Source organism: Ostrea edulis, chromosome 4 (genome assembly GCF_947568905.1).
Source record: "Ostrea edulis chromosome 4, xbOstEdul1.1, whole genome shotgun sequence".
NCBI classification, from domain to species: domain Eukaryota; kingdom Metazoa; phylum Mollusca; class Bivalvia; order Ostreida; family Ostreidae; genus Ostrea; species Ostrea edulis.
The window spans coordinates 44,798,148-44,825,455 of NC_079167.1; the positions used below are offsets into that span (position 1 = coordinate 44,798,148).

The 27,308-nt window shown below is 37.6% G+C and overlaps 7 protein-coding genes and 3 pseudogenes across 7 annotated transcripts; 7 read left to right on the forward strand and 3 right to left on the reverse strand.

The window, feature by feature from the left end:
* Positions 1-228: 228 nt before the first annotated feature.
* LOC130054151 (histone H2B-like) lies at positions 229-2,192 on the reverse strand. Its single transcript, XM_056162760.1, has one exon. It carries the CDS (start codon positions 2,149-2,151, stop codon positions 1,678-1,680), a length of 474 nt encoding a protein of 157 aa, XP_056018735.1. The 5' UTR covers positions 2,152-2,192; the 3' UTR covers positions 229-1,677.
* Positions 2,193-2,302: 110 nt separating this feature from the next.
* LOC130054154 (histone H2A-beta, sperm-like) lies at positions 2,303-4,943 on the forward strand (annotated as a pseudogene).
* Positions 4,944-5,928: 985 nt separating this feature from the next.
* On the forward strand, positions 5,929-7,620 carry LOC130054147 (histone H1-delta-like). The gene has a single exon (XM_056162756.1). It carries the CDS (start codon positions 7,003-7,005, stop codon positions 7,570-7,572), a length of 570 nt encoding a protein of 189 aa, XP_056018731.1. The 5' UTR covers positions 5,929-7,002; the 3' UTR covers positions 7,573-7,620.
* Positions 7,621-9,729: 2,109 nt separating this feature from the next.
* On the forward strand, positions 9,730-10,140 carry LOC130053804 (histone H3). The gene has a single exon (XM_056161384.1). The coding sequence runs from the start codon at positions 9,730-9,732 to the stop codon at positions 10,138-10,140; it is 411 nt and encodes a 136-aa protein (XP_056017359.1).
* Positions 10,141-11,245: 1,105 nt separating this feature from the next.
* On the forward strand, positions 11,246-24,242 carry LOC130053805 (uncharacterized). Its single transcript, XM_056161385.1, has 6 exons — positions 11,246-11,962; positions 13,947-14,065; positions 14,439-14,811; positions 19,146-19,690; positions 21,867-22,271; positions 23,784-24,242. Exons 1-6 carry the CDS (start codon positions 11,656-11,658, stop codon positions 24,102-24,104), a joined length of 2,070 nt encoding a protein of 689 aa, XP_056017360.1. The 5' UTR covers positions 11,246-11,655; the 3' UTR covers positions 24,105-24,242.
* LOC125672041 (histone H2B-like) lies at positions 12,365-14,328 on the reverse strand. Its single transcript, XM_056162759.1, has one exon. It carries the CDS (start codon positions 14,285-14,287, stop codon positions 13,814-13,816), a length of 474 nt encoding a protein of 157 aa, XP_056018734.1. The 5' UTR covers positions 14,288-14,328; the 3' UTR covers positions 12,365-13,813.
* On the forward strand, positions 14,439-17,079 carry LOC130054157 (histone H2A-beta, sperm-like; annotated as a pseudogene).
* On the forward strand, positions 18,065-19,756 carry LOC130054148 (histone H1-delta-like). The gene has a single exon (XM_056162757.1). It carries the CDS (start codon positions 19,139-19,141, stop codon positions 19,706-19,708), a length of 570 nt encoding a protein of 189 aa, XP_056018732.1. The 5' UTR covers positions 18,065-19,138; the 3' UTR covers positions 19,709-19,756.
* A 259-nt stretch (positions 24,243-24,501) lies between the features above and the next one.
* On the reverse strand, positions 24,502-26,465 carry LOC130054149 (histone H2B-like). Its single transcript, XM_056162758.1, has one exon. The coding sequence runs from the start codon at positions 26,422-26,424 to the stop codon at positions 25,951-25,953; it is 474 nt and encodes a 157-aa protein (XP_056018733.1). The 5' UTR covers positions 26,425-26,465; the 3' UTR covers positions 24,502-25,950.
* A 110-nt stretch (positions 26,466-26,575) lies between these two features.
* LOC130054159 (histone H2A-beta, sperm-like) lies at positions 26,576-27,308 on the forward strand (annotated as a pseudogene).

Genomic DNA, 27,308 nt, shown 5'->3' on the forward strand with positions numbered 1-27,308 from the left:
CAGTTTGTGGTTAACATGTTTCATTTGCAGTTAAGAGATTTCAATTTGATACTTGGATTTCTTTTCATATCAAGTAAATAGTCGGACTACACCACAACTTTGTAGGTTTATGTTCACAAACAACCAATTGATACCCAAGATCATTATTGAGCAGAAAGGCTGACCATGCAAATCCTATACTCCCAATAAATTTACATTGTGAGCATTGTAATATATATCTCGCACACATTTATCTAGATGGATTGTTTATTTATCACACAATAACATAAATGATTTGGACACTTTACACATATGAAGGAGACAAAACGAAGACTTAAAAAAGCAGCTGATAATTGTGATAACCCCCGTATTACAAAATATCCCACGTGACTGTATACAAAGTACTAATTAGTACTATAGATATTTTAAAATGCATACCATGTAGGCACATGTTAAATTAAATTGATTATATTGTTATTGCTTCTTGTCGTCACAAATGTCCTACAAACATGTTTTTCTTTTTTCTTCTTCTTTTATACAAACTCGTTTATTGCTAGGAATGCTGAAATAGCAAACTCAAGACTTTCTATTTGGCAGATTCCTCTGTGGAAGGCAAAGTAAATGTAATATATGTTTTCATCTTAATTAACATCATTACATGGGTATCTAGTTTACCATTTGGTGACAGTTGACTTTCGTAACATATGCATTTACTAATTCTGTACATTGTAACTGGAAAGTACTTGCAAACCGTGAGATATTGATGCGTGGCACACCTACACAATATAAACCAATACACAATATGCAGTCGCATGAAAGATGTTGTACAAACTTTTTTTTTCCAAGATTGGATTCATAAAGAGACTTATCATTATCAATTCACCTATTAAGGGCCTGTTGGGGGGGACATGTGCATTTTTAAAATATAATCTTACACATGCGATTCAACATTTCATATAATAATATTGTGTGTATCTGTTTATTCTACATGTTTCTGTTTTCTATCCTTTAAATAGCATTGTGTGTTGCCTCTTGTTGATGTATCAGGCATATTATATATTGCACTAGGGAAAACACACATGCATCAACTGAGTACTGATCAATGCCTACATGCGAAACTTAAAATGCCTCCAATGAGTGTATTACTCTTTACTGTGTATTGTCTTTACTTGTATCAACAATTATATACTTTTAATTACATGTTTATGCTCATTTATTAGCTGTCATTTGGGTGTTGGGTGCTGCAAAACTGATTTACTATTTCAATGACAGAAAATAATAAGACTTAGAAACTTTTTTGTTAATATCAATATTTCTCTATAATGCTATATATTCAACAGAGCCAAAATGTTTATTTTGATAACATCTTCCATCTTAGTTTCAATTTTATCAATGACTGGTTAAAGTTACAAACAAAGCTATCATAATAAGTGATGAAATGTATGCAGTTGAAAATGAACACAATGAGATATACATTTGTTTGTTTGATTGTGTATTCTGAATGGCTCGTCTTGAATTCTATTTCAATATAGTACAGTGTGTAACACACATAGTACACTTGTGTATGCATATTTTGTAGATATGCAATGTCAACCAATAAACGTTTCTCAATGCATTGTTATAAAAGGCATCTTTTCGAAAAATTTGTGTGGCCCTGAAAAGGGCCGTTTGAGTTTGAGGTTCAAGTCCTTGCTCAGTTTACTTGCTGCTGGTGTACTTGGTGACAGCCTTGGTACCCTCAGAGACGGCGTGCTTGGCCAATTCACCGGGCAAGAGAAGTCGGACAGCGGTCTGGATTTCTCTGCTGGTGATGGTTGAGCGTTTGTTGTAGTGGGCCAGGCGGGAAGCTTCAGCGGCGATTCTCTCGAAAATGTCATTGACAAACGAGTTCATGATGCTCATAGCTTTGCTGGAAACGCCAGTGTCTGGGTGGACCTGCTTCAGGACTTTGTAAATGTAGATGGCATAGGATTCCCTCCTCTTCCTGCGCTTCTTCTTGTCCCCAGTTCTCTGGGCCTTCGCCTTAGTGGCGGCTTTCTTAGCTCCTTTCGATCCGGCTTTAGGTGGCATGTTTACTAGTAAACTATGTGTGGAACAAATGGCCGCGCTGCTATTTATATTACACGGTCGGATAACGGCGGATAAGCGTATTACGGACCTCCTTGTAAACATTAATTCGTTCGGTGTTGCGCCAAGGTACGAGAAACATGATGGCCACGATTGGCTGGCAGTTGAATCCGACTGCGTGTTTAAAAGGGTTGATGTATTGCGTGCGAGGGTTATTCGTTGCTTTGATTTCGTCAGCGCACCGTATTGAATCAAGATGTCAGGACGTGGTAAAGGAGGCAAAGTGAAGGGAAAGGCAAAGAGCCGATCCTCCCGTGCGGGACTTCAGTTTCCCGTGGGTCGTATCCACCGTCTGCTGAGGAAGGGGAACTACGCCGAGAGAGTGGGAGCCGGCGCCCCCGTGTACCTGGCCGCCGTTCTGGAGTACTTGGCCGCCGAAGTCTTGGAATTGGCAGGCAACGCCGCCCGTGACAACAAGAAGACCAGAATCATTCCCCGTCACCTGCAGCTGGCCATCCGCAACGACGAGGAGTTGAACAAACTTCTGTCCGGCGTGACCATCGCCCAGGGTGGTGTCCTGCCCAACATCCAGGCCGTGCTCCTCCCCAAGAAGACCCAGAAACCCGCCAGCAAGTAAAAAGTACAAAGTCTGCTTGCAGGACCTATAACAAACGGCCGTTTTCACGGCCACCAACCTTTTTTGAAAAGACACCTCTATAAGCATCGAAATGTCAAGAATGACAGTCTAATCTTACATTCAATGCTCACTGAGAAATGGGGATGACAATATTTGCAGTAATTCATACATTTCAAGGCGCAAAATAAATGAATGCACGGCATGGGTTGCTATGTATTTGTTTGGGTTGTAATCGATAAGTAAGATTTACAAGAGAGAAGACATAAAAAAGCGCTATATAAATTGTCCTCACTCCTTTGGACTTCATTGAGAAATCATGGAAATACCAAAATGAAATGAGTTTTTATTTGCATTCTTTTTGTTTTTCTCAACCAGCTCTGTAGTTTGTCAATGGAAGAGTAAAACAAGGGTGCCAAAACTTTTGAAATACAGGGCGAGTGATCGTATAATCTTCACGTGGTCATTCTTGCTTTTAATTTACATAGACGAAAAGCCACAAAGGAAATGATTTTGTACCAGTATGAATGTGAGAAATAGAGGTAGACATGGAGCTATCTGACATTAGATAGGGTGATCATGATGTGATGGGGCAATAAAAAAAAAAAATGGAAAGAGAACAAAATCTTTGGAGACGACATAGACGATCGCGATCCTGGTACATGGATTGTAAATATATCCGCAAACAAAATATCACTATCTTGGCCGAATTGTTTTATCTCCGAAATATACTCAATTTATTTATGGATTCACCAATCATGTTACACAATATGAGATATATAATGACAACAAACTAAATACTAACAGTTCATTTACATGTATATGTAAATACAAGTATATATTTGACATGTACCTGTGATATTACACTGCATGTATATGCAATGTAGTATTGCATATCAACATAAATTAAATGTAGTTATAGCACTTTACTTTGGGTGCGCAATTCAAAACATTCATGTAAAAATTCACACAATCTTCTGACATGAACGACATTGACAGGGTTGCATAGTACTTTACAATGGTTTTCCTTTGATATATCATCATCTGAATTGTAGATGTTCAAAGGGTAATATTTCTTTCTTATATCTTTATACATGAAGCAGTCATATAAAAAAGAAAAGAAAAGTGTTTTTAAAAAAATACTGTAGTTTATCGCAAAATGACGACTTTACTTATAAGCATGAGGAATTTATTTTTGGTTCATATAAATACTAAACATTTGTTGAAAATTTTCTGAATACATTCGATCCATGGGTTTTCGAACCCTTTTCCTCCGCAAATGGTATGCTCAAATATATATATCGTATTTATTTTAAACCTTGACGTATGCAGGAAAACGCCCTCCGTATAAACCGACAACTTTTTAATTCTTGAAAAACGATTTTCAATTTCGGTGATTAATTTCACATGAACACGTTCGACTGAGTCTAGAAATTTCACACTGGGTGTGACTGCATCCCGATTACTTTGTCCAACAAGTCAAACGGGTATACATGAAATGGTCTTACTCGACTTCTTTCTTTCGTTAGAAAATCAGATTCCCTCTCATTAAATAACACTCATTCGTAGACGAAAACGAGCCTACATACTATTGCAAAAAGAACTATTGATCCTGGCAAATGATCGAACTTTAAGAACATTAGAAATCATTGTATTGGCACCGTCCAAACGCAACGGACAGATACTACACACACGACTGTAATTAGTACTCTTAAATCCCACCTATTCGCGAAACGCATACATGTGATAGATAATCCATATTGTGCCTGTGGAAAAATCGAAACAACAACACACTTTTTACTTGAATAAATTTATTGATCCATTAAGACCAATAACTGTAAATATCCTTGTACATGGAGACTTTACTAAAAAAAAATTCCTATATTAAAAATAGTTTCATTATATACATGTGCATCATCCAAAAGATATGTAGCTTAATCTCGTCGACTTCCGCTTTTATGCATGTGTAGAGTGGTGGAATTTCTTGTTTGGAAGTTATTGTATATCCATTTCTGATGAACTTAGGTCATAACATCTCTTCCAATAATGATCTATTTACTTGTTGGATTTTTTTCTTTCATTTTTCTTTACTTCCTCGTTGTCATTTTTTGTCATGTGCAACGGGCAAATGCACACTTACCATTCAAAGTTCAAACGGATTAATATAAGTGCCTATACAACTTGATTCCGAATCCTGTGTGCATATAACGTATTGTGTATATACATATATTGATTTATTCAAATGAAATAAAGTTTAAACTAATTTTTTTTTTTTTATCACCCCATACGTACGTTTTATCGCCTGCTTATAGGATAAACCTGATTTTTAAGATTGTTTTAATTTGAAACCTCTTTGTTTTATCGAAACCTTTTAAACAAACAGAGCTATTACTATTTAACAGAAAAGTATAGGCAAATCGTAAGCATGTCCTGAAACCTTTCCCGAGTTTGGATCATGTGTCACCTTCTGAAACTTCAATTGATAATATAGCACCTAAATTTATCATTTCTTTTACATTTTTGATGGTATGTGCGTATTGTGTACAGCTCAATATAAGTGAATTGATCCCTACTCACAAAGTAGCGTAAAAGTGGCTCTATATATCATATATATACAGTGTGCGAAATTAACCATGGACCGATAGGCAATGTCTATAGAAAATCGAGTCGGTCTATAACAATCAAAATAGCTATAGACCAACTTGTCTATAGGAATTCTGAGTAAATAACTGGTTCTCTGTTGCTTATTTAACATATATATGAGAAGCGGGGCCAGTTTATATGTAGTACGCCAATGTTTCTGTTTACCCCTTAGCTGTAATAAAATGTTCCCCAATGTAATTACAAATCATTCGAATCAGATTATTCAATTTGATATTTACTTCAATGCACGCCATTTTCGTGCAAATTCGCAATGTCCTTTTTGATGGTTTTAAAAATACGTGAAAGATGCACGCACTTGAGTCAAACGGAAAGCGGTCAGTACAAGTTCCAGCAAGGCCAAAGTCGCAGAAAATCATGAGAAAACGAAACGTAGTAGAAGTACGTGACTTGGATGAAGAATCAGATAGTGAAACTGAGCTGGAACAAAATGAAAAAGAAAACGAAATTCTAATTGAAAAGCTTGCCGTGCATGCAATTGAAAAAGAATATAATTATACTATGAACAAATTGCCAAACCGAATTTGTGTCAATTATTTATTTTTTAATAACAATGAATAATGCATGTTAAATTTTGGTCTATAGGAATTTGTTGTGGTCTATAGGAAATAAAATGACTATGGACCGAAAGTTTATAGGACTTTAAAGTTAGTTTCGCACACTGTATATATATATTATGTATCTACTGTGGAAAGTATCTAATCACTCTTACGATAACCTCGTAGCATAGCACTTACATAATAATTGGAAGAAAATAAAACAAACAAACCAAAAAAAAAAAAAAAAAAAAAATTGAAAAGAAACCCACAACAACAACAAACATAAAAAAGAAACAAAAGCAAAGTAAACAAACAAACAACCAGTTTAATTACACTTCATTTAAAATCAAAACATCAAGATTGGTCATAATTTGTACATTTCATCTGTGTAATTTTTATTGAATACAGGCATTATTTATAAAAAGTATGTGTAAACAAGGATTAACGTTTTTCTTTTAAATCATAAATCAAAGCAAATATCTTATGTTGTGTTGTATATATTTCTATAGTAAAGTAAATAGACCAGGATTTTCTTTTTTTTTTTAGGCGTGTGCTTGTGTTCTTAATATTGTGTAAGCCCATTCCAAACCGTTCTACGCAATCGTTAATGTCTACCGCTCGCTTTTGATACCCGATGTGTACGACCCCCGGATGTTTTTCAAAAATTCTGACCGACATGATGTTTTCTACAGCAAAAGGAAAACGAGTGTGCCTTCTTTCAAGCTTCGAAAGGAAATCAAGCAACAATGATATTTGTTATCGGCCACTGGAAAAAAATTACCCAATTTTAATGAATGAATGGACTTGCAAATCGCCGGTTGAGGTGTCTATATTTCTGGATTTTGACTGCTGTAGTTTGGCAAAGCCCAATATGTAAGTAAATAGAATGACAGGGGGAAATGTAGACCAGGGGGTTCCGATAACATATCCGGCGGATATTCCATTGTTGAAGCGCAACTCGAATGCAAAGACTAACATCAAAGCACATCTAAACAACACAATACACATACCGATCGACTCGAACAGATTGGATGTTTTCAAGGAGGTCCGCGCTTGATGTAAACAAAACAGATTGTGCGTTCCGATCGACTATTATTTACCGTTCTCGCATCGTTCGAAAACATGGCAGACACCGCAGCTCCCGCGAAAAAGAAGGTTTCCAAGCCCAAAGTGCCCGCAGCGCACCCAAAATACATCGACATGATCAAGGCTGCCCTCGGGTCACTGAAAGAGCGTGGTGGATCTTCTAGACAAGCCATTCTTAAGCACCTGATGGCCAATTATAAAGTGGGCAATGACGTCAACTCCATCAATGCTCACCTCAAAATGGCCCTTAAGAATGGAGTCAAAAAGGGTGCGTTGAAGCAAGCCAAGGGTAAAGGTGCCAGCGGCTCCTTCAAGCTTGGAGATAAGCCCAAGGCTGAGCAGAAGCCTAAAGCCAAGAAAGTAGCCAAACCAAAGGCTGCCAAACCTAAGAAGGCTGCTGCTGCTGCCAAGCCCAAGAAGGCGGCCGTAGAGAAAAAAGTGAAGAAGACGCCAAAGAAACCAGCCGCACCCAAGAAGGCCAAGACTCCCAAGAAGAAGGCGGCAGCCAAGAAGCCCGCAGCCAAGGCCCCCAAGAAGGCCAAGAGCCCCAAGAAGCCCGCCGCCAAAAAATCCAAGACCCCCAAGAAGGCCGCCGCCAAGAAATAAGCAGTCTTTGCAATATTCCTGCACAGAGTGTTTACTCACAAAACAAAAGCCCTTTTTAGGGCTACCAACATTTTTAGAAAAGATGCCGTTCTTACACGTGTGAGAGAAATGCGTTTCTACGTCATTTAAGTGAATACTGATTCAAGCTGTTTTAACGTTTTCATACTTTGATTTACTTGTCCTGCATGTCATTCAGTTAAAAGAGGGGGGGGGGGGGGGAGGGAGGAAACTAACCCACGCTTTTACAAACAACATGACATTTTTTTATCTGATTTATTACCTCTCCCTTCCTAAAGCTGTAGGGTAAGAAATAAGATGGAGACCGGTGAATTATGACAACATATAGTACAGTACCTGCATCATTTAGTCCTCATTCGTTTGAGTAAAGCTAGCTGAATTGAAACATTTCTTATACATCCAATGGCTTGATTGTTTTCATTCGGTTTATTGTCCGATAAGAAAACAAAAATTAAAAGTATCATCCGTGGACTTTTATTTCAGTACTTGATTTGTATACAGTCCAGGTTTGGCAGGACTACACATAATTCACTCTCATAATGCAATGTTTCATGTGTGTAACAATGTTTTCAGACTTTAGTCAACGAGAAATGTCTGATCGGTGTCTAAAAGTGAAAGAATGGGGTTCTTTCTTTGTTAGGAACAGAGTGACGATAAGAGTAAGTTGTAATTCTCGCACGTCTAATTTAGCCTTCAAAATGAAATAAGGATTTACACATTTTAAACAGTTCTCCGTTGTCCAGAGACTCGCTCACTTCATGTGTACATGAACTTCATAGCCTCAATGTTGTTCAAGATTTATATATAGGAGTGATTTTTGTTTGGATGTAACAGTAGTCTAGGATTCTGGAATGATTTGGGGTCTTGAAATTCACAAAGCTGTCCGAAAAAGTCATTAGTCACAACTAACTAGTACTGTCTAATAACATCAAATCATATACCAATGATGTTAGTCACAACTATTATTAAGTGAAAAGAAACAAAAATTTAACGACTTTTTTTTATTGGGTGTTTCTTGAATTCCAAGAATTATGATTATTCTAGTAAGAATGCAATGTCATATATCATCTCTATCCAAATATATTTGAGGTCTGCTTTTGTCAAATAACTATTTTGCAACCTCTTTGTTAAATGTTCAGGTTACAAATTTGATAATCATTGGTTTAAACTATATTTATATGTATCGGTGCAAAATATACAAACAGGTGAGAAAGGAAGACTTTAAAACAAAATTCTATGTACGAATGAATGTATGTATGTACATACGTACGCATACATGTACTAAGAACTTTGGGAATCTGGGATATTTCAATTGCATATGATAAATATACAAAATTTAGTATTAATATGGAATTATGTATATTTATGTGCTATTGAAATATCCCAGATTCCCAAAGTTCTTAGTACATGTACATATTTTAAAATACTTATGGTAGAAGACTGCCAGTCTGATCGACTGGGCACAAGCACTGTCCCTTGGTACCTAGCTCTGCATTCAGGACAGCATTTTATACTGTTTCACTTTTACTTCCCACATTGCATCCTTGTTGTGCTGTGCATTTTCATTCTATGTTGTTATGAGCCAATATTTCAGATCAATGTTAATATAGAAATCCTTTACATATCTACATGTACGTGTGTATACAATCATGTATGTGTATATATGTGTTTATGTATACATGTATATGTACGGTGTGTGTATCTATAAGTATATGGTATCATGTGTTTACAATGAATATGATAAAATTGTGTATGCTCACTGAGGGTCCTTAACTGGTGAATAAATAAATAAATGTATCTCCTTTTAAATGTTTTTAACATTTACTTGTCTGTCCATACTTTTGTATCCACAAATAATGTTTACAATTGTACCCTGAAATCCCTTGTAACACCCCATCCCCTTCATTGTTTTTTTGGTTTTAATTTTTACAAGTTTATGAATTCTGAGCAAAATGTGGATTGAAATGTCCCAAGTCAAGACCAATCAACGCTGCATACCAGCGGCTAATCGCAGAGTGTCTTTCTGAACCGCTTAACCAATGACAAGTGTCGTAAGATATGAGAGCGCCGATTTCGATTTGCTTATAAACTCTAGTGTTTCCGATCGGGCACTTTATTCTATCCGAATAATTGGAGAAGATGGCACGTACAAAGCAGACCGCAAGAAAATCTACTGGAGGCAAAGCCCCACGAAAACAGTTGGCTACTAAGGCCGCCCGTAAGAGCGCCCCAGCCACCGGTGGCGTCAAGAAGCCCCACAGATACAGGCCAGGAACTGTCGCTCTTCGTGAGATCAGACGGTACCAGAAAAGCACTGAGCTTCTCATCAGGAAACTCCCATTCCAGCGTCTGGTCCGTGAAATTGCACAGGACTTCAAGACCGATCTGCGTTTCCAGAGCTCTGCCGTTATGGCCCTTCAGGAAGCTAGCGAGGCCTACCTTGTAGGACTTTTTGAGGATACCAACTTGTGCGCTATCCACGCCAAGAGGGTGACCATCATGCCCAAGGATATCCAGCTTGCCAGACGTATCCGTGGCGAGCGAGCTTAATTTCACTCGTGTGACACTCAAACAAACGGCCGTTTTCACGGCCACCTAATTCTTTCGAAAAGATGCCTTCATATTGCTCTTGATCAAGAAACTTGTCGTGAATAAAGTATGACTGAATGACATGCATAACCCTACATCCACAAACTACTTGACCCAAGTCTGGTAAATTTCTGTAAAATAAGAAAAGTTTTAACGCAACTTCAGTAATGAAACTAAATGCTGCGAATGTGAACACGTACAGCTATACTGTCAAAACAGTAGTATACATTGCAGAGCATCAATTGTACACATGACAACAAATGCACATTGAAAATCCTTGTCAGCAGGAAAGTACACAACAAACTAGACAAACCTAGAGAATAGCTGTATAGAACGTACTAAGAACGCATACATAGAGAAATCGGTAGTCTGTAGTACACACTAAAACAACCTACCTAATTCTAGAAGGGTCAGATACTACGGTATTTCATTCAACCAACTCTGGGCTTTTGAGGGCATGTAAAGCATGCATTAATAAGAGAAATTAAGGGGTTCAAATAATAGCTAGCATCAATAGCGCACGGAGAAATTCTATAACAACAACAACAAAATATATAAATAAAAACCCAGATGTAGAAATATGTAGACGTTAGGGGGGTCATGATTATTTTGAGAGGTCAATGAAATCTTCACTTCGTATTACATTCTTGCGTATATAATGACAGAACATCGTATATTTCATTATGTTAATTCAAATCTTGTCTGAAATCAGTATTACACGTGTAACACCGTGTTAAATGTGTGCAGTGCAGAAATGTGAACTCTGACAGTAATAATATATCGCCATGATTGTTATTTATTTATATTGTTGTAATTAATTACTAGTTAATCTGTACACCCCCACCCCCTTGAGGGCCCTTAATTGATGAATTAACATATGTCATAACATTTTATATCAGGAGACCATACATACAATCTAACAAAGGGCTTGAATTTCTTTTTCAACTTGCACAGATATATTTCTTATTTTCAACATGTTGAGTAGAAATTTGCTTAGCTTGATTAATAATGGATTATCTTTATTATTTACCTTTTCTCTCCCTTTTTTGTTGTTGTTTTTTGGATATAGTATAGTAGACTTTCACAGTTGTGAGCCATGTTTTCATATTAATTACCCTAATAAAAAAAATGCTATTATTGTGTGTTAATTAAAAGGAAAACAAAACGATGATTTAAAAAAAACAGAACAGAAACTAAGCTAGGAAATCTCAAATGTGTGCGCAGATTAAATATTATATTCCTATCAAAATAAATAAATACTTGTATACTGTGCAAAAGAAATGTAAACAAACACAGGTAGGCGCGTTTAGCGAGAACCAATCACGATGTAGTTAACAGCGCTTCTTCGGACACGACAATCGACTAGCCGAAGTTTCAAGGTATAATGCGCTCTAACGGGTCGTCAATTAGGGCTATATAAACCAGCAATTTCTCAATTTGTCAGGTCATTCAGCACTTGTCTATTGATCAGCAATCATGTCAGGAAGAGGCAAAGGAGGAAAAGGTCTTGGAAAGGGGGGCGCCAAGCGTCACAGGAAAGTCCTTAGAGATAACATCCAGGGTATTACCAAGCCCGCCATCCGTCGTCTTGCACGTAGAGGTGGAGTCAAACGTATCTCTGGACTCATTTACGAGGAGACCCGTGGTGTATTGAAAGTTTTCCTTGAGAACGTGATTCGTGATGCTGTCACCTACACCGAGCACGCCAAGAGAAAGACAGTCACAGCCATGGATGTTGTCTACGCCCTCAAGAGACAGGGACGCACTCTTTACGGATTCGGTGGTTAGATACTCTTATCACCGTTTGTGCATCCCAGCGCAAAAACAAAACGGCCGTTATAACGGCCACCAAATTCTTTGAAAAGACGCCTCTATGAAACGTTATCAAGAGAAACGGTTACCCTGTATTGTACTTTTAGTTAACAAATTGGCATACAACTTGTTACGAAAAGGTATGCAGTTTGTGGTTAACATGTTTCATTTGCAGTTAAGAGATTTCAATTTGATACTTGGATTTCTTTTCATATCAAGTAAATAGTCGGACTACACCACAACTTTGTAGGTTTATGTTCACAAACAACCAATTGATACCCAAGATCATTATTGAGCAGAAAGGCTGACCATGCAAATCCTATACTCCCAATAAATTTACATTGTGAGCATTGTAATATATATCTCGCACACATTTATCTAGATGGATTGTTTATTTATCACACAATAACATAAATGATTTGGACACTTTACACATATGAAGGAGACAAAACGAAGACTTAAAAAAGCAGCTGATAATTGTGATAACCCCCGTATTACAAAATATCCCACGTGACTGTATACAAAGTACTAATTAGTACTATAGATATTTTAAAATGCATACCATGTAGGCACATGTTAAATTAAATTGATTATATTGTTATTGCTTCTTGTCGTCACAAATGTCCTACAAACATGTTTTTCTTTTTTCTTCTTCTTTTATACAAACTCGTTTATTGCTAGGAATGCTGAAATAGCAAACTCAAGACTTTCTATTTGGCAGATTCCTCTGTGGAAGGCAAAGTAAATGTAATATATGTTTTCATCTTAATTAACATCATTACATGGGTATCTAGTTTACCATTTGGTGACAGTTGACTTTCGTAACATATGCATTTACTAATTCTGTACATTGTAACTGGAAAGTACTTGCAAACCGTGAGATATTGATGCGTGGCACACCTACACAATATAAACCAATACACAATATGCAGTCGCATGAAAGATGTTGTACAAACTTTTTTTTTCCAAGATTGGATTCATAAAGAGACTTATCATTATCAATTCACCTATTAAGGGCCTGTTGGGGGGGACATGTGCATTTTTAAAATATAATCTTACACATGCGATTCAACATTTCATATAATAATATTGTGTGTATCTGTTTATTCTACATGTTTCTGTTTTCTATCCTTTAAATAGCATTGTGTGTTGCCTCTTGTTGATGTATCAGGCATATTATATATTGCACTAGGGAAAACACACATGCATCAACTGAGTACTGATCAATGCCTACATGCGAAACTTAAAATGCCTCCAATGAGTGTATTACTCTTTACTGTGTATTGTCTTTACTTGTATCAACAATTATATACTTTTAATTACATGTTTATGCTCATTTATTAGCTGTCATTTGGGTGTTGGGTGCTGCAAAACTGATTTACTATTTCAATGACAGAAAATAATAAGACTTAGAAACTTTTTTGTTAATATCAATATTTCTCTATAATGCTATATATTCAACAGAGCCAAAATGTTTATTTTGATAACATCTTCCATCTTAGTTTCAATTTTATCAATGACTGGTTAAAGTTACAAACAAAGCTATCATAATAAGTGATGAAATGTATGCAGTTGAAAATGAACACAATGAGATATACATTTGTTTGTTTGATTGTGTATTCTGAATGGCTCGTCTTGAATTCTATTTCAATATAGTACAGTGTGTAACACACATAGTACACTTGTGTATGCATATTTTGTAGATATGCAATGTCAACCAATAAACGTTTCTCAATGCATTGTTATAAAAGGCATCTTTTCGAAAAATTTGTGTGGCCCTGAAAAGGGCCGTTTGAGTTTGAGGTTCAAGTCCTTGCTCAGTTTACTTGCTGCTGGTGTACTTGGTGACAGCCTTGGTACCCTCAGAGACGGCGTGCTTGGCCAATTCACCGGGCAAGAGAAGTCGGACAGCGGTCTGGATTTCTCTGCTGGTGATGGTTGAGCGTTTGTTGTAGTGGGCCAGGCGGGAAGCTTCAGCGGCGATTCTCTCGAAAATGTCATTGACAAACGAGTTCATGATGCTCATAGCTTTGCTGGAAACGCCAGTGTCTGGGTGGACCTGCTTCAGGACTTTGTAAATGTAGATGGCATAGGATTCCCTCCTCTTCCTGCGCTTCTTCTTGTCCCCAGTTCTCTGGGCCTTCGCCTTAGTGGCGGCTTTCTTAGCTCCTTTCGATCCGGCTTTAGGTGGCATGTTTACTAGTAAACTATGTGTGGAACAAATGGCCGCGCTGCTATTTATATTACACGGTCGGATAACGGCGGATAAGCGTATTACGGACCTCCTTGTAAACATTAATTCGTTCGGTGTTGCGCCAAGGTACGAGAAACATGATGGCCACGATTGGCTGGCAGTTGAATCCGACTGCGTGTTTAAAAGGGTTGATGTATTGCGTGCGAGGGTTATTCGTTGCTTTGATTTCGTCAGCGCACCGTATTGAATCAAGATGTCAGGACGTGGTAAAGGAGGCAAAGTGAAGGGAAAGGCAAAGAGCCGATCCTCCCGTGCGGGACTTCAGTTTCCCGTGGGTCGTATCCACCGTCTGCTGAGGAAGGGGAACTACGCCGAGAGAGTGGGAGCCGGCGCCCCCGTGTACCTGGCCGCCGTTCTGGAGTACTTGGCCGCCGAAGTCTTGGAATTGGCAGGCAACGCCGCCCGTGACAACAAGAAGACCAGAATCATTCCCCGTCACCTGCAGCTGGCCATCCGCAACGACGAGGAGTTGAACAAACTTCTGTCCGGCGTGACCATCGCCCAGGGTGGTGTCCTGCCCAACATCCAGGCCGTGCTCCTCCCCAAGAAGACCCAGAAACCCGCCAGCAAGTAAAAAGTACAAAGTCTGCTTGCAGGACCTATAACAAACGGCCGTTTTCACGGCCACCAACCTTTTTTGAAAAGACACCTCTATAAGCATCGAAATGTCAAGAATGACAGTCTAATCTTACATTCAATGCTCACTGAGAAATGGGGATGACAATATTTGCAGTAATTCATACATTTCAAGGCGCAAAATAAATGAATGCACGGCATGGGTTGCTATGTATTTGTTTGGGTTGTAATCGATAAGTAAGATTTACAAGAGAGAAGACATAAAAAAGCGCTATATAAATTGTCCTCACTCCTTTGGACTTCATTGAGAAATCATGGAAATACCAAAATGAAATGAGTTTTTATTTGCATTCTTTTTGTTTTTCTCAACCAGCTCTGTAGTTTGTCAATGGAAGAGTAAAACAAGGGTGCCAAAACTTTTGAAATACAGGGCGAGTGATCGTATAATCTTCACGTGGTCATTCTTGCTTTTAATTTACATAGACGAAAAGCCACAAAGGAAATGATTTTGTACCAGTATGAATGTGAGAAATAGAGGTAGACATGGAGCTATCTGACATTAGATAGGGTGATCATGATGTGATGGGGCAATAAAAAAAAAAAATGGAAAGAGAACAAAATCTTTGGAGACGACATAGACGATCGCGATCCTGGTACATGGATTGTAAATATATCCGCAAACAAAATATCACTATCTTGGCCGAATTGTTTTATCTCCGAAATATACTCAATTTATTTATGGATTCACCAATCATGTTACACAATATGAGATATATAATGACAACAAACTAAATACTAACAGTTCATTTACATGTATATGTAAATACAAGTATATATTTGACATGTACCTGTGATATTACACTGCATGTATATGCAATGTAGTATTGCATATCAACATAAATTAAATGTAGTTATAGCACTTTACTTTGGGTGCGCAATTCAAAACATTCATGTAAAAATTCACACAATCTTCTGACATGAACGACATTGACAGGGTTGCATAGTACTTTACAATGGTTTTCCTTTGATATATCATCATCTGAATTGTAGATGTTCAAAGGGTAATATTTCTTTCTTATATCTTTATACATGAAGCAGTCATATAAAAAAGAAAAGAAAAGTGTTTTTAAAAAAATACTGTAGTTTATCGCAAAATGACGACTTTACTTATAAGCATGAGGAATTTATTTTTGGTTCATATAAATACTAAACATTTGTTGAAAATTTTCTGAATACATTCGATCCATGGGTTTTCGAACCCTTTTCCTCCGCAAATGGTATGCTCAAATATATATATCGTATTTATTTTAAACCTTGACGTATGCAGGAAAACGCCCTCCGTATAAACCGACAACTTTTTAATTCTTGAAAAACGATTTTCAATTTCGGTGATTAATTTCACATGAACACGTTCGACTGAGTCTAGAAATTTCACACTGGGTGTGACTGCATCCCGATTACTTTGTCCAACAAGTCAAACGGGTATACATGAAATGGTCTTACTCGACTTCTTTCTTTCGTTAGAAAATCAGATTCCCTCTCATTAAATAACACTCATTCGTAGACGAAAACGAGCCTACATACTATTGCAAAAAGAACTATTGATCCTGGCAAATGATCGAACTTTAAGAACATTAGAAATCATTGTATTGGCACCGTCCAAACGCAACGGACAGATACTACACACACGACTGTAATTAGTACTCTTAAATCCCACCTATTCGCGAAACGCATACATGTGATAGATAATCCATATTGTGCCTGTGGAAAAATCGAAACAACAACACACTTTTTACTTGAATAAATTTATTGATCCATTAAGACCAATAACTGTAAATATCCTTGTACATGGAGACTTTACTAAAAAAAAATTCCTATATTAAAAATAGTTTCATTATATACATGTGCATCATCCAAAAGATATGTAGCTTAATCTCGTCGACTTCCGCTTTTATGCATGTGTAGAGTGGTGGAATTTCTTGTTTGGAAGTTATTGTATATCCATTTCTGATGAACTTAGGTCATAACATCTCTTCCAATAATGATCTATTTACTTGTTGGATTTTTTTCTTTCATTTTTCTTTACTTCCTCGTTGTCATTTTTTGTCATGTGCAACGGGCAAATGCACACTTACCATTCAAAGTTCAAACGGATTAATATAAGTGCCTATACAACTTGATTCCGAATCCTGTGTGCATATAACGTATTGTGTATATACATATATTGATTTATTCAAATGAAATAAAGTTTAAACTAATTTTTTTTTTTTTATCACCCCATACGTACGTTTTATCGCCTGCTTATAGGATAAACCTGATTTTTAAGATTGTTTTAATTTGAAACCTCTTTGTTTTATCGAAACCTTTTAAACAAACAGAGCTATTACTATTTAACAGAAAAGTATAGGCAAATCGTAAGCATGTCCTGAAACCTTTCCCGAGTTTGGATCATGTGTCACCTTCTGAAACTTCAATTGATAATATAGCACCTAAATTTATCATTTCTTTTACATTTTTGATGGTATGTGCGTATTGTGTACAGCTCAATATAAGTGAATTGATCCCTACTCACAAAGTAGCGTAAAAGTGGCTCTATATATCATATATATACAGTGTGCGAAATTAACCATGGACCGATAGGCAATGTCTATAGAAAATCGAGTCGGTCTATAACAATCAAAATAGCTATAGACCAACTTGTCTATAGGAATTCTGAGTAAATAACTGGTTCTCTGTTGCTTATTTAACATATATATGAGAAGCGGGGCCAGTTTATATGTAGTACGCCAATGTTTCTGTTTACCCCTTAGCTGTAATAAAATGTTCCCCAATGTAATTACAAATCATTCGAATCAGATTATTCAATTTGATATTTACTTCAATGCACGCCATTTTCGTGCAAATTCGCAATGTCCTTTTTGATGGTTTTAAAAATACGTGAAAGATGCACGCACTTGAGTCAAACGGAAAGCGGTCAGTACAAGTTCCAGCAAGGCCAAAGTCGCAGAAAATCATGAGAAAACGAAACGTAGTAGAAGTACGTGACTTGGATGAAGAATCAGATAGTGAAACTGAGCTGGAACAAAATGAAAAAGAAAACGAAATTCTAATTGAAAAGCTTGCCGTGCATGCAATTGAAAAAGAATATAATTATACTATGAACAAATTGCCAAACCGAATTTGTGTCAATTATTTATTTTTTAATAACAATGAATAATGCATGTTAAATTTTGGTCTATAGGAATTTGTTGTGGTCTATAGGAAATAAAATGACTATGGACCGAAAGTTTATAGGACTTTAAAGTTAGTTTCGCACACTGTATATATATATTATGTATCTACTGTGGAAAGTATCTAATCACTCTTACGATAACCTCGTAGCATAGCACTTACATAATAATTGGAAGAAAATAAAACAAACAAACCAAAAAAAAAAAAAAAAAAAAAATTGAAAAGAAACCCACAACAACAACAAACATAAAAAAGAAACAAAAGCAAAGTAAACAAACAAACAACCAGTTTAATTACACTTCATTTAAAATCAAAACATCAAGATTGGTCATAATTTGTACATTTCATCTGTGTAATTTTTATTGAATACAGGCATTATTTATAAAAAGTATGTGTAAACAAGGATTAACGTTTTTCTTTTAAATCATAAATCAAAGCAAATATCTTATGTTGTGTTGTATATATTTCTATAGTAAAGTAAATAGACCAGGATTTTCTTTTTTTTTTTAGGCGTGTGCTTGTGTTCTTAATATTGTGTAAGCCCATTCCAAACCGTTCTACGCAATCGTTAATGTCTACCGCTCGCTTTTGATACCCGATGTGTACGACCCCCGGATGTTTTTCAAAAATTCTGACCGACATGATGTTTTCTACAGCAAAAGGAAAACGAGTGTGCCTTCTTTCAAGCTTCGAAAGGAAATCAAGCAACAATGATATTTGTTATCGGCCACTGGAAAAAAATTACCCAATTTTAATGAATGAATGGACTTGCAAATCGCCGGTTGAGGTGTCTATATTTCTGGATTTTGACTGCTGTAGTTTGGCAAAGCCCAATATGTAAGTAAATAGAATGACAGGGGGAAATGTAGACCAGGGGGTTCCGATAACATATCCGGCGGATATTCCATTGTTGAAGCGCAACTCGAATGCAAAGACTAACATCAAAGCACATCTAAACAACACAATACACATACCGATCGACTCGAACAGATTGGATGTTTTCAAGGAGGTCCGCGCTTGATGTAAACAAAACAGATTGTGCGTTCCGATCGACTATTATTTACCGTTCTCGCATCGTTCGAAAACATGGCAGACACCGCAGCTCCCGCGAAAAAGAAGGTTTCCAAGCCCAAAGTGCCCGCAGCGCACCCAAAATACATCGACATGATCAAGGCTGCCCTCGGGTCACTGAAAGAGCGTGGTGGATCTTCTAGACAAGCCATTCTTAAGCACCTGATGGCCAATTATAAAGTGGGCAATGACGTCAACTCCATCAATGCTCACCTCAAAATGGCCCTTAAGAATGGAGTCAAAAAGGGTGCGTTGAAGCAAGCCAAGGGTAAAGGTGCCAGCGGCTCCTTCAAGCTTGGAGATAAGCCCAAGGCTGAGCAGAAGCCTAAAGCCAAGAAAGTAGCCAAACCAAAGGCTGCCAAACCTAAGAAGGCTGCTGCTGCTGCCAAGCCCAAGAAGGCGGCCGTAGAGAAAAAAGTGAAGAAGACGCCAAAGAAACCAGCCGCACCCAAGAAGGCCAAGACTCCCAAGAAGAAGGCGGCAGCCAAGAAGCCCGCAGCCAAGGCCCCCAAGAAGGCCAAGAGCCCCAAGAAGCCCGCCGCCAAAAAATCCAAGACCCCCAAGAAGGCCGCCGCCAAGAAATAAGCAGTCTTTGCAATATTCCTGCACAGAGTGTTTACTCACAAAACAAAAGCCCTTTTTAGGGCTACCAACATTTTTAGAAAAGATGCCGTTCTTACACGTGTGAGAGAAATGCGTTTCTACGTCATTTAAGTGAATACTGATTCAAGCTGTTTTAACGTTTTCATACTTTGATTTACTTGTCCTGCATGTCATTCAGTTAAAAGAGGGGGGGGGGGGGGGGAGGGAGGAAACTAACCCACGCTTTTACAAACAACATGACATTTTTTTATCTGATTTATTACCTCTCCCTTCCTAAAGCTGTAGGGTAAGAAATAAGATGGAGACCGGTGAATTATGACAACATATAGTACAGTACCTGCATCATTTAGTCCTCATTCGTTTGAGTAAAGCTAGCTGAATTGAAACATTTCTTATACATCCAATGGCTTGATTGTTTTCATTCGGTTTATTGTCCGATAAGAAAACAAAAATTAAAAGTATCATCCGTGGACTTTTATTTCAGTACTTGATTTGTATACAGTCCAGGTTTGGCAGGACTACACATAATTCACTCTCATAATGCAATGTTTCATGTGTGTAACAATGTTTTCAGACTTTAGTCAACGAGAAATGTCTGATCGGTGTCTAAAAGTGAAAGAATGGGGTTCTTTCTTTGTTAGGAACAGAGTGACGATAAGAGTAAGTTGTAATTCTCGCACGTCTAATTTAGCCTTCAAAATGAAATAAGGATTTACACATTTTAAACAGTTCTCCGTTGTCCAGAGACTCGCTCACTTCATGTGTACATGAACTTCATAGCCTCAATGTTGTTCAAGATTTATATATAGGAGTGATTTTTGTTTGGATGTAACAGTAGTCTAGGATTCTGGAATGATTTGGGGTCTTGAAATTCACAAAGCTGTCCGAAAAAGTCATTAGTCACAACTAACTAGTACTGTCTAATAACATCAAATCATATACCAATGATGTTAGTCACAACTATTATTAAGTGAAAAGAAACAAAAATTGAACGACTTTTTTTTATTGGGTGTTTCTTGAATTCCAAGAATTATGATTATTCTAGTAAGAATGCAATGTCATATATCATCTCTATCCAAATATATTTGAGGTCTGCTTTTGTCAAATAACTATTTTGCAACCTCTTTGTTAAATGTTCAGGTTACAAATTTGATAATCATTGGTTTAAACTATATTTATATGTATCGGTGCAAAATATACAAACAGGTGAGAAAGGAAGACTTTAAAACAAAATTCTATGTACGAATGAATGTATGTATGTACATACGTACGCATACATGTACTAAGAACTTTGGGAATCTGGGATATTTCAATTGCATATGATAAATATACAAAATTTAGTATTAATATGGAATTATGTATATTTATGTGCTATTGAAATATCCCAGATTCCCAAAGTTCTTAGTACATGTACATATTTTAAAATACTTATGGTAGAAGACTGCCAGTCTGATCGACTGGGCACAAGCACTGTCCCTTGGTACCTAGCTCTGCATTCAGGACAGCATTTTATACTGTTTCACTTTTACTTCCCACATTGCATCCTTGTTGTGCTGTGCATTTTCATTCTATGTTGTTATGAGCCAATATTTCAGATCAATGTTAATATAGAAATCCTTTACATATCTACATGTACGTGTGTATACAATCATGTATGTGTATATATGTGTTTATGTATACATGTATATGTACGGTGTGTGTATCTATAAGTATATGGTATCATGTGTTTACAATGAATATGATAAAATTGTGTATGCTCACTGAGGGTCCTTAACTGGTGAATAAATAAATAAATGTATCTCCTTTTAAATGTTTTTAACATTTACTTGTCTGTCCATACTTTTGTATCCACAAATAATGTTTACAATTGTACCCTGAAATCCCTTGTAACACCCCATCCCCTTCATTGTTTTTTTGGTTTTAATTTTTACAAGTTTATGAATTCTGAGCAAAATGTGGATTGAAATGTCCCAAGTCAAGACCAATCAACGCTGCATACCAGCGGCTAATCGCAGAGTGTCTTTCTGAACCGCTTAACCAATGACAAGTGTCGTAAGATATGAGAGCGCCGATTTCGATTTGCTTATAAACTCTAGTGTTTCCGATCGGGCACTTTATTCTATCCGAATAATTGGAGAAGATGGCACGTACAAAGCAGACCGCAAGAAAATCTACTGGAGGCAAAGCCCCACGAAAACAGTTGGCTACTAAGGCCGCCCGTAAGAGCGCCCCAGCCACCGGTGGCGTCAAGAAGCCCCACAGATACAGGCCAGGAACTGTCGCTCTTCGTGAGATCAGACGGTACCAGAAAAGCACTGAGCTTCTCATCAGGAAACTCCCATTCCAGCGTCTGGTCCGTGAAATTGCACAGGACTTCAAGACCGATCTGCGTTTCCAGAGCTCTGCCGTTATGGCCCTTCAGGAAGCTAGCGAGGCCTACCTTGTAGGACTTTTTGAGGATACCAACTTGTGCGCTATCCACGCCAAGAGGGTGACCATCATGCCCAAGGATATCCAGCTTGCCAGACGTATCCGTGGCGAGCGAGCTTAATTTCACTCGTGTGACACTCAAACAAACGGCCGTTTTCACGGCCACCTAATTCTTTCGAAAAGATGCCTTCATATTGCTCTTGATCAAGAAACTTGTCGTGAATAAAGTATGACTGAATGACATGCATAACCCTACATCCACAAACTACTTGACCCAAGTCTGGTAAATTTCTGTAAAATAAGAAAAGTTTTAACGCAACTTCAGTAATGAAACTAAATGCTGCGAATGTGAACACGTACAGCTATACTGTCAAAACAGTAGTATACATTGCAGAGCATCAATTGTACACATGACAACAAATGCACATTGAAAATCCTTGTCAGCAGGAAAGTACACAACAAACTAGACAAACCTAGAGAATAGCTGTATAGAACGTACTAAGAACGCATACATAGAGAAATCGGTAGTCTGTAGTACACACTAAAACAACCTACCTAATTCTAGAAGGGTCAGATACTACGGTATTTCATTCAACCAACTCTGGGCTTTTGAGGGCATGTAAAGCATGCATTAATAAGAGAAATTAAGGGGTTCAAATAATAGCTAGCATCAATAGCGCACGGAGAAATTCTATAACAACAACAACAAAATATATAAATAAAAACCCAGATGTAGAAATATGTAGACGTTAGGGGGGTCATGATTATTTTGAGAGGTCAATGAAATCTTCACTTCGTATTACATTCTTGCGTATATAATGACAGAACATCGTATATTTCATTATGTTAATTCAAATCTTGTCTGAAATCAGTATTACACGTGTAACACCGTGTTAAATGTGTGCAGTGCAGAAATGTGAACTCTGACAGTAATAATATATCGCCATGATTGTTATTTATTTATATTGTTGTAATTAATTACTAGTTAATCTGTACACCCCCACCCCCTTGAGGGCCCTTAATTGATGAATTAACATATGTCATAACATTTTATATCAGGAGACCATACATACAATCTAACAAAGGGCTTGAATTTCTTTTTCAACTTGCACAGATATATTTCTTATTTTCAACATGTTGAGTAGAAATTTGCTTAGCTTGATTAATAATGGATTATCTTTATTATTTACCTTTTCTCTCCCTTTTTTGTTGTTGTTTTTTGGATATAGTATAGTAGACTTTCACAGTTGTGAGCCATGTTTTCATATTAATTACCCTAATAAAAAAAATGCTATTATTGTGTGTTAATTAAAAGGAAAACAAAACGATGATTTAAAAAAAACAGAACAGAAACTAAGCTAGGAAATCTCAAATGTGTGCGCAGATTAAATATTATATTCCTATCAAAATAAATAAATACTTGTATACTGTGCAAAAGAAATGTAAACAAACACAGGTAGGCGCGTTTAGCGAGAACCAATCACGATGTAGTTAACAGCGCTTCTTCGGACACGACAATCGACTAGCCGAAGTTTCAAGGTATAATGCGCTCTAACGGGTCGTCAATTAGGGCTATATAAACCAGCAATTTCTCAATTTGTCAGGTCATTCAGCACTTGTCTATTGATCAGCAATCATGTCAGGAAGAGGCAAAGGAGGAAAAGGTCTTGGAAAGGGGGGCGCCAAGCGTCACAGGAAAGTCCTTAGAGATAACATCCAGGGTATTACCAAGCCCGCCATCCGTCGTCTTGCACGTAGAGGTGGAGTCAAACGTATCTCTGGACTCATTTACGAGGAGACCCGTGGTGTATTGAAAGTTTTCCTTGAGAACGTGATTCGTGATGCTGTCACCTACACCGAGCACGCCAAGAGAAAGACAGTCACAGCCATGGATGTTGTCTACGCCCTCAAGAGACAGGGACGCACTCTTTACGGATTCGGTGGTTAGATACTCTTATCACCGTTTGTGCATCCCAGCGCAAAAACAAAACGGCCGTTATAACGGCCACCAAATTCTTTGAAAAGACGCCTCTATGAAACGTTATCAAGAGAAACGGTTACCCTGTATTGTACTTTTAGTTAACAAATTGGCATACAACTTGTTACGAAAAGGTATGCAGTTTGTGGTTAACATGTTTCATTTGCAGTTAAGAGATTTCAATTTGATACTTGGATTTCTTTTCATATCAAGTAAATAGTCGGACTACACCACAACTTTGTAGGTTTATGTTCACAAACAACCAATTGATACCCAAGATCATTATTGAGCAGAAAGGCTGACCATGCAAATCCTATACTCCCAATAAATTTACATTGTGAGCATTGTAATATATATCTCGCACACATTTATCTAGATGGATTGTTTATTTATCACACAATAACATAAATGATTTGGACACTTTACACATATGAAGGAGACAAAACGAAGACTTAAAAAAGCAGCTGATAATTGTGATAACCCCCGTATTACAAAATATCCCACGTGACTGTATACAAAGTACTAATTAGTACTATAGATATTTTAAAATGCATACCATGTAGGCACATGTTAAATTAAATTGATTATATTGTTATTGCTTCTTGTCGTCACAAATGTCCTACAAACATGTTTTTCTTTTTTCTTCTTCTTTTATACAAACTCGTTTATTGCTAGGAATGCTGAAATAGCAAACTCAAGACTTTCTATTTGGCAGATTCCTCTGTGGAAGGCAAAGTAAATGTAATATATGTTTTCATCTTAATTAACATCATTACATGGGTATCTAGTTTACCATTTGGTGACAGTTGACTTTCGTAACATATGCATTTACTAATTCTGTACATTGTAACTGGAAAGTACTTGCAAACCGTGAGATATTGATGCGTGGCACACCTACACAATATAAACCAATACACAATATGCAGTCGCATGAAAGATGTTGTACAAACTTTTTTTTTCCAAGATTGGATTCATAAAGAGACTTATCATTATCAATTCACCTATTAAGGGCCTGTTGGGGGGGACATGTGCATTTTTAAAATATAATCTTACACATGCGATTCAACATTTCATATAATAATATTGTGTGTATCTGTTTATTCTACATGTTTCTGTTTTCTATCCTTTAAATAGCATTGTGTGTTGCCTCTTGTTGATGTATCAGGCATATTATATATTGCACTAGGGAAAACACACATGCATCAACTGAGTACTGATCAATGCCTACATGCGAAACTTAAAATGCCTCCAATGAGTGTATTACTCTTTACTGTGTATTGTCTTTACTTGTATCAACAATTATATACTTTTAATTACATGTTTATGCTCATTTATTAGCTGTCATTTGGGTGTTGGGTGCTGCAAAACTGATTTACTATTTCAATGACAGAAAATAATAAGACTTAGAAACTTTTTTGTTAATATCAATATTTCTCTATAATGCTATATATTCAACAGAGCCAAAATGTTTATTTTGATAACATCTTCCATCTTAGTTTCAATTTTATCAATGACTGGTTAAAGTTACAAACAAAGCTATCATAATAAGTGATGAAATGTATGCAGTTGAAAATGAACACAATGAGATATACATTTGTTTGTTTGATTGTGTATTCTGAATGGCTCGTCTTGAATTCTATTTCAATATAGTACAGTGTGTAACACACATAGTACACTTGTGTATGCATATTTTGTAGATATGCAATGTCAACCAATAAACGTTTCTCAATGCATTGTTATAAAAGGCATCTTTTCGAAAAATTTGTGTGGCCCTGAAAAGGGCCGTTTGAGTTTGAGGTTCAAGTCCTTGCTCAGTTTACTTGCTGCTGGTGTACTTGGTGACAGCCTTGGTACCCTCAGAGACGGCGTGCTTGGCCAATTCACCGGGCAAGAGAAGTCGGACAGCGGTCTGGATTTCTCTGCTGGTGATGGTTGAGCGTTTGTTGTAGTGGGCCAGGCGGGAAGCTTCAGCGGCGATTCTCTCGAAAATGTCATTGACAAACGAGTTCATGATGCTCATAGCTTTGCTGGAAACGCCAGTGTCTGGGTGGACCTGCTTCAGGACTTTGTAAATGTAGATGGCATAGGATTCCCTCCTCTTCCTGCGCTTCTTCTTGTCCCCAGTTCTCTGGGCCTTCGCCTTAGTGGCGGCTTTCTTAGCTCCTTTCGATCCGGCTTTAGGTGGCATGTTTACTAGTAAACTATGTGTGGAACAAATGGCCGCGCTGCTATTTATATTACACGGTCGGATAACGGCGGATAAGCGTATTACGGACCTCCTTGTAAACATTAATTCGTTCGGTGTTGCGCCAAGGTACGAGAAACATGATGGCCACGATTGGCTGGCAGTTGAATCCGACTGCGTGTTTAAAAGGGTTGATGTATTGCGTGCGAGGGTTATTCGTTGCTTTGATTTCGTCAGCGCACCGTATTGAATCAAGATGTCAGGACGTGGTAAAGGAGGCAAAGTGAAGGGAAAGGCAAAGAGCCGATCCTCCCGTGCGGGACTTCAGTTTCCCGTGGGTCGTATCCACCGTCTGCTGAGGAAGGGGAACTACGCCGAGAGAGTGGGAGCCGGCGCCCCCGTGTACCTGGCCGCCGTTCTGGAGTACTTGGCCGCCGAAGTCTTGGAATTGGCAGGCAACGCCGCCCGTGACAACAAGAAGACCAGAATCATTCCCCGTCACCTGCAGCTGGCCATCCGCAACGACGAGGAGTTGAACAAACTTCTGTCCGGCGTGACCATCGCCCAGGGTGGTGTCCTGCCCAACATCCAGGCCGTGCTCCTCCCCAAGAAGACCCAGAAACCCGCCAGCAAGTAAAAAGTACAAAGTCTGCTTGCAGGACCTATAACAAACGGCCGTTTTCACGGCCACCAACCTTTTTTGAAAAGACACCTCTATAAGCATCGAAATGTCAAGAATGACAGTCTAATCTTACATTCAATGCTCACTGAGAAATGGGGATGACAATATTTGCAGTAATTCATACATTTCAAGGCGCAAAATAAATGAATGCACGGCATGGGTTGCTATGTATTTGTTTGGGTTGTAATCGATAAGTAAGATTTACAAGAGAGAAGACATAAAAAAGCGCTATATAAATTGTCCTCACTCCTTTGGACTTCATTGAGAAATCATGGAAATACCAAAATGAAATGAGTTTTTATTTGCA

Bases quoted from the DNA above. Each gene is read 5' to 3' on its own strand.
- LOC130054151 (XM_056162760.1), bottom strand. From the start codon at position 2,151: ATGTTTACAAGGAGGTCCGTAATACGCTTATCCGCCGTTATCCGACCG.
- LOC130054147 (XM_056162756.1), top strand. From the start codon at position 7,003: ATGGCAGACACCGCAGCTCCCGCGAAAAAGAAGGTTTCCAAGCCCAAA.
- LOC130053804 (XM_056161384.1), top strand. From the start codon at position 9,730: ATGGCACGTACAAAGCAGACCGCAAGAAAATCTACTGGAGGCAAAGCC.
- LOC130053805 (XM_056161385.1), top strand. From the start codon at position 11,656: ATGTCAGGAAGAGGCAAAGGAGGAAAAGGTCTTGGAAAGGGGGGCGCC. The intron at 11,963-13,946 runs GTTAGATACTCT...CGTTTGTTGTAG, and splicing joins CACTCTTTACGGATTCGGTG to TGGGCCAGGCGGGAAGCTTC. The intron at 14,812-19,145 runs GCAAGTAAAAAG...AAAACATGGCAG, and splicing joins GAAGACCCAGAAACCCGCCA to ACACCGCAGCTCCCGCGAAA.
- LOC125672041 (XM_056162759.1), bottom strand. From the start codon at position 14,287: ATGTTTACAAGGAGGTCCGTAATACGCTTATCCGCCGTTATCCGACCG.
- LOC130054148 (XM_056162757.1), top strand. From the start codon at position 19,139: ATGGCAGACACCGCAGCTCCCGCGAAAAAGAAGGTTTCCAAGCCCAAA.
- LOC130054149 (XM_056162758.1), bottom strand. From the start codon at position 26,424: ATGTTTACAAGGAGGTCCGTAATACGCTTATCCGCCGTTATCCGACCG.